Source organism: Lactuca virosa, chromosome 4, assembly GCF_052849685.1.
Source record: "Lactuca virosa cultivar CGN04683 chromosome 4, Lactuca_virosa_CGN04683_v6, whole genome shotgun sequence".
Classification (NCBI taxonomy): domain Eukaryota; kingdom Viridiplantae; phylum Streptophyta; class Magnoliopsida; order Asterales; family Asteraceae; genus Lactuca; species Lactuca virosa.
The window spans coordinates 280,855,102-280,860,701 of NC_136429.1; the positions used below are offsets into that span (position 1 = coordinate 280,855,102).

Consider the following 5,600-nt stretch of genomic DNA (forward strand, 5'->3'; position numbering starts at 1 on the left):
TATAATATCTTTCAAATAATAAAACTATATACATCAAATTATTATAAAAGTTATTATTTCTATATATATATATATATATATATATATATATATATATATATATATATATATATATATATATTAAATCCAAGGGACCTTATGAATAGTAATCTTTTTTGCTTTTAGGTTTTTGCCACAAATGTTTGATGAATTTGACATTTTTAGTCCTCGAAGTGAAAACTTTTACATTTTTATGTTTTGATTAAGTTTTTGTGCCTTTAGATTTTTGCCACAAATCTTTAGTGACTTTGTCACTTTTCGTCCTTGCAATCAAATCTTTTATATTTTGATGTTTTTGCCATAAATTTTTAGTAACTTTGACACTTTTCAACCTTGCAGTCAAAACTTTTATATTTTGACATAAAAAACACAAAAAACCTCCTTTAGACTTTTGTCACCATATTTTTCCAACTTTAGCAACTTTCACATTATAGCCACAACATTTTTGGTTTTTCTCCATCAATATTCTTTCTTTTGGTTGTACTTTTAGGGGCTGTCGGTTTTCTCCCTTATTTGTGGCGATTTACACTTTCAATACATCTTTTAAAGTTTGCCGATATTTAACTTCTCATGATATAGTCCAAAAGTGGCGGAGCCGTGTGTCCTTTTCTACTATATATTAAATCTAAAGGAAGTTAGCAATAAGAACTTTTATGTCTTTAAGTATTTGCCACAAATGTTTAGTGAATTTGACACTTTTAGTCCTTAGTCAAAACTTTTATATTTTTGTGTTTTGATTAAGTTTTTGTGCTTTTAGGGTTTTGCCAAAAATCTTTAGTAACTTTGACACTTTTCGTCCCTTGCAGTGAAAAGTTTTACATTTTGGTGTTTTTGCCACAAATCTTTAATGAATTTGACACTTTTCGTCCTTATAGTCAAAACTTTTACATTTTGACATAAAAAACACTAAAAACCTCCTTTAGAATTTTGTCACCGTATTTTCTACAACTTTCACATTATTGCCACAACATTTTTGGATTTTCTCCACCAGTGTCCCTTCTTTTTGGTTGTTGTACACTTTTGACATCTAAATTTAGAGATTGTCGACTTTTTAATATCAAAAATATAACTATTTTCACAATATTAACCACATGATTTCATATTTGGGCACCACCTGCCACATAACGGGCCCAAAAAATTCCGTTCCAGTAAGGTTAGCAAAACACACAAAACCATACCTAATTGCAAAATCATAATACCAAAATACACAAATGGAGTTAAGAGAATCGTTCCACTATGGTAGCAAAAAGGGCAAAAACCCATCATAGCCGACATTAGTTCTCTTTCCTACAACCAACAAAAACCCCATCCAACCAGAAATCAACAGTTAAAAAGGTGAATCATCAATCAATATACGAGATGAGTGAAACAAAAAGTTACAACTACAACTACGAACTGCCAAAACCCCTTGTCTAAGATTTCTTGGGCCTTCCTCTTCCTCTTTTGGCCGGTGTTGGTGTTGCTCCTCCCTTTGTGGCGGCTGATGGGCCCTTCTGCTTCTTCCTTCCACCTTTTTCATCACCGTTTTCCTCTTCGACTTCTGACTCAGGTGGCTCCTCAGATTTTGTCTTCCTCTTGTTGGATTTTTCAGGTGTTGCTCCTCCCTTTGTGGTGGCCGATGGGCGGCCTCCACCACGGCCTTTGCCGGAAGTCTTGCCACCCTTCTGCTTCTTTCTTCCACCATTCCCATTTGCTTTTTCATTGCTAGCATCTTCACTTTCATTACCGTTTTCCTCTTCAACTTCCGACTCAGGTGGCTCCTCAGATTTTGTCTTCTTCTTTGATTTTTCAGATGTTTTTGCAGCACTCGCCTTTTTAGGTTTCATAGCAGTAGAAGGTTCTTCAACCACTGAATCAAAGGAATTCATCGTTAGATCACATTTGTAAAATTAAATTAAATTAAAGTGAGAGAGAGAGAGAGAATCTAAATCTAGAAAATTGAATCTCATTTGTGAAATGTAAATGAGCATGCATACCTTCACTGGGGTCTTTGCCATCATAAACATCAAGCTGTAGAAATAGAAAGAACAAGTCAACTTGGAATTAAATATAGTAAAACCAATAACTGAAAAACAGAAAACTGTATTGTAGTTGGAATTGTCTTTCATGTCTTCATAAACCCATGACAACATAAATCATGGAAAGTAGCAACAGTTTTGTTTGGTTGGAATTGGATGGAAAGGAATGACAGACAAATAAGTAAATAAGAAAAATCATTTGTTTGGTTTTAAAAAAATAAAAGTGTAATATAATTAAAAGTACACAGAATTAAACAAGATTTGTGTCTTCAAAATACAAATCTTGTTTGATTTTTTTTTTTTTTACGATTTTAATTGATAGTCATAATGCAACTTCTCATTCAATTCAGAGATAGAGCGAAAAAAGAAAGTGACAAACAAAAGTGGGCCCATTGGTTATTCTCATTACTATGGAATTAACCATTCCATTCCATAGTAGAGATAAGGAATACCTTGTCAAGCCGTTTCCCTACATTTGACCTATCAACCACCACCAAGGAATGTGCTGAACCACATGCAACACTACACAAACACATATAATTAAAAAAAAAAAATACATAATATGTTCATATGTATATATAATTATATATGTATGACTAAAATACAAACCTGATAACATGCATATCCTCAAGATCATCAACCTTTTTGGGTATCGCTGAAGATCTGCAACCACCATATATAAAACACAACAACTTAGCAAAAACCATGAAATGATTTTTTTAAAATGAAATTATATAAATATATTATATACTTCTGCTGATTAGGCCCATATCCAAGTTCACCAGATTGAGCATTGCCCCAACTTATGCATGAAGCATCTGCACCAACAAAATAATGCATATTTCCTGAATCCATGCAACGTATGTTCCAACCACTGCAACATTACAACAGATACATGATTATTTAGATGTGTATTTATTTAAAATAAAAAGTTAAATGCAAAAAAAATATCATTTAAAGAAAAAGGTGAAAAGTCAAAACCTGAGATCCATGAGAGGTTTAGGGTACATCCAATTATCACCAGTAAGCTTTATTTTACCCCACATGTACATCTGCCCTGCACCTGTATTTTGATTACCAAAATAAAAAGTGATTCAAAATTAAAATACAAAAAGAATTCATAAAATTAAATAAATAAATAAAAGTGTTTAAATAAAGAATTGAAAGCATACCAGCAGTACAAGCAGAGCTTACAGAACCAGCTGAAATAACTGCAGTGGGTGGTAAAGTATTATGCTTTGTGAAAACATCAACACGCCGAGGGGTAAATTCGTCTTTTTGTTCTCTATGTCCAAGCCTGTTATGTTATCAAGATTTTAGATATTAATTATTAAAGAATGGAATTGGAATTGGAATTGGAATTGGTTGGCTGGAAATGGAATGGAATCCGTGAGCGAAAAGAGGGAACCGAAAAGAGGGAACGAATAGGCTAAAAGGGTATTTGAGTAATTTTGATAGGGAAAAAATGTTTGGGAATTAAATGAAAGAAAGAAATTATTCACCTTCCATATCCTCCATTGCCCCACCTACAATGTATTTAAAATACAAAATTAATGACATGTAAATACATAATCATAATATAGATACATGATAATGATAACTTACGTATAAACATAGCCCTTTGAATCCAATGCAACTGAAAAATCACCCATGTTAGGTCATAAAAGAAAAAACATAACATATAATGTATAAAGAATCAGCAAATCTTTTAAAATTCAAAATTTAAACTACCTGTATGATTTGACCCACAAGCAACTTTGATTATTGTTTCCTCTGAAAGAGAAGCTATAGCCTTAGGCACAGGTTGAGCTTCATAAGCAAGCTTCACAGAGCTTTCCTTCATGTTGTACTATATAAAAATAAACATAACCCATTAAAGATTAAAGATTATAATTAAACTAAAATAAAATGTTACACAAATACCTCATTATCAGTTCCATGTCCAAGTTGACCATACTGTGGATGTCCTGCAGTTCTAAAAACCAACAAAAAAATATATATTTCAACATGTTAACAAGTGTGAATTGAAGAGCGTAAAATTGACAATTTACAGTATCGAAGCGCCTTCAATGGAAGATAACCAAACAGTAAAATCAGCCCCACATGAAACATCTTTTACATCCGTTATAAGACAACGTACTGGAGATAATTCAAACTCTACATAATCAAAAGATGTTAAAGTTAAAGAATGAAAGAATCTTCTACAAGCCAGAAAATAAGCACGTGATTATAATAAAATAAGAGGAAATCACCATTTTTGGTTGACCCTGTTCCAAGTTGCCCATGTTTGTTCCAACCAAAAGAGAAAGAAAGGCCATCTTCAGTTAGAACAACAGTATGGCCTACCCCACTTCCTGCTTTCACAACTTTATACCTGAAAAAAGATTTGAAACTTTTCAAAATTCGAAACACAAATACAGAAATAGACTAGAATCGAAGAGTATAGTTTGCTTAAAGGGTATAAAAGGTTTCGAATCTTTGTCTTACTTAGACAAACCAGACACAAGTGTTGGCTTCTCTCGAATGATTGTATCACCATGTCCAAGTTGCCCCTTCTGCAAAAATAACACAGTGATTTACAGTTTAAATGTCGAAAATCATACGAGATTTCGATTTTGATGGCTATTTTGGTATATGTGAAGAAATGATATGAACTCACGTCATTTCGTCCCCATGTGTAGCAACGTCCATCGACATCCAATGCCACACAATGACTAGATGCTGCATAAAATGTTCAAGAACAGTATAAACTTAGGGATTTTAACAGTGCATTTGTTGAATCTTAGTCCAATAATGAAAAATCATTGCGCGGGACTTACCGCTGCCGGATGCAACAAAACGGATGTCGACGCCGACGAGAGGCCGAAGTCGTGTGGGAGAAATTAAGTTGCTTTGCGGTGACACGTGACGGCGGTCAACGGTGGCCCAATATGTCGTACCACAGAACAACAGTTCCCCTCCTTTCACATCCTCTTCTTTCTTCTCTGTCTCCACCGCTACCGACGATGACATTTCCGGTCAAACAAGCAAAACGACAGTCCGACAGGTAAACCACAGAAAAATGGTAGCAAAAGTGATGGCCGAATAAAAAAAAGAGGGGTTTTGCTAAAACCCTGCTCGAAGAATGAGAATGTAAAGCGCGATAGGAATGAATTTAAAAAGGCGAGAGAAAGTGAGTAAATGGGAAGCTATTTATGTTATATTTTATAGTTCAACAGCTGTTTGGTCGCTCTTTCCGATGTCATTTTGTTTCTATGGAGGACGAGTAAATAAAAAGGAAAATGGTTCTCGGTAATCCCCTTTATCATTTTGTTTATATTTAATTTAGCGTTTTGTTTATATTTAAATAACTTCTTTGTGTATACATTTCATCATTTAACATATTTAAATAACTTTTATATGTGTTCATATATTTTCATTGTCACCGATTATAGCCGGTAACAATGATAATATATTAACAAATTAAATGGCCACATGTGTACAAAAAGAAGAAAGTTGTCTAAATATGAACAAAACGAAAAGTTAAATACTCTGATAAGTCAT

At 33.4% G+C, this 5,600-nt stretch overlaps 1 protein-coding gene across 1 annotated transcript; it reads right to left on the reverse strand.

Moving 5' to 3' along the window:
• Nucleotides 1–1,256: 1,256 nt before the first annotated feature.
• LOC145108325 (uncharacterized) lies at nucleotides 1,257–5,211 on the reverse strand. Its single transcript, XM_079045342.1, has 16 exons — nucleotides 4,877–5,211; nucleotides 4,717–4,778; nucleotides 4,545–4,612; nucleotides 4,310–4,431; nucleotides 4,109–4,214; nucleotides 3,981–4,032; nucleotides 3,789–3,906; nucleotides 3,663–3,693; nucleotides 3,560–3,583; nucleotides 3,230–3,354; nucleotides 3,039–3,120; nucleotides 2,809–2,931; nucleotides 2,667–2,720; nucleotides 2,510–2,579; nucleotides 2,016–2,049; nucleotides 1,257–1,888 (listed from the first exon to the last, which is right to left on the reverse strand). The coding sequence occupies exons 1-16, from the start codon at nucleotides 5,067–5,069 to the stop codon at nucleotides 1,452–1,454; spliced, it is 1,701 nt and encodes a 566-aa protein (XP_078901468.1). The 5' UTR covers nucleotides 5,070–5,211; the 3' UTR covers nucleotides 1,257–1,451.
• Nucleotides 5,212–5,600: the final 389 nt, after the last annotated feature.

What these genes read in the sequence shown, in the direction of transcription:
- LOC145108325 (XM_079045342.1), bottom strand. Translation starts at nt 5,069, where the DNA reads ATGTCATCGTCGGTAGCGGTGGAGACAGAGAAGAAAGAAGAGGATGTG. An exon ending in TTTTGTTGCATCCGGCAGCG is followed by an intron (nt 4,779 to 4,876) that starts GTAAGTCCCGCG and finishes CATTTTATGCAG; the next exon opens with CATCTAGTCATTGTGTGGCA. An exon ending in TGGCAAAGACCCCAGTGAAG is followed by an intron (nt 1,889 to 2,015) that starts GTATGCATGCTC and finishes CCTTTGATTCAG; the next exon opens with TGGTTGAAGAACCTTCTACT.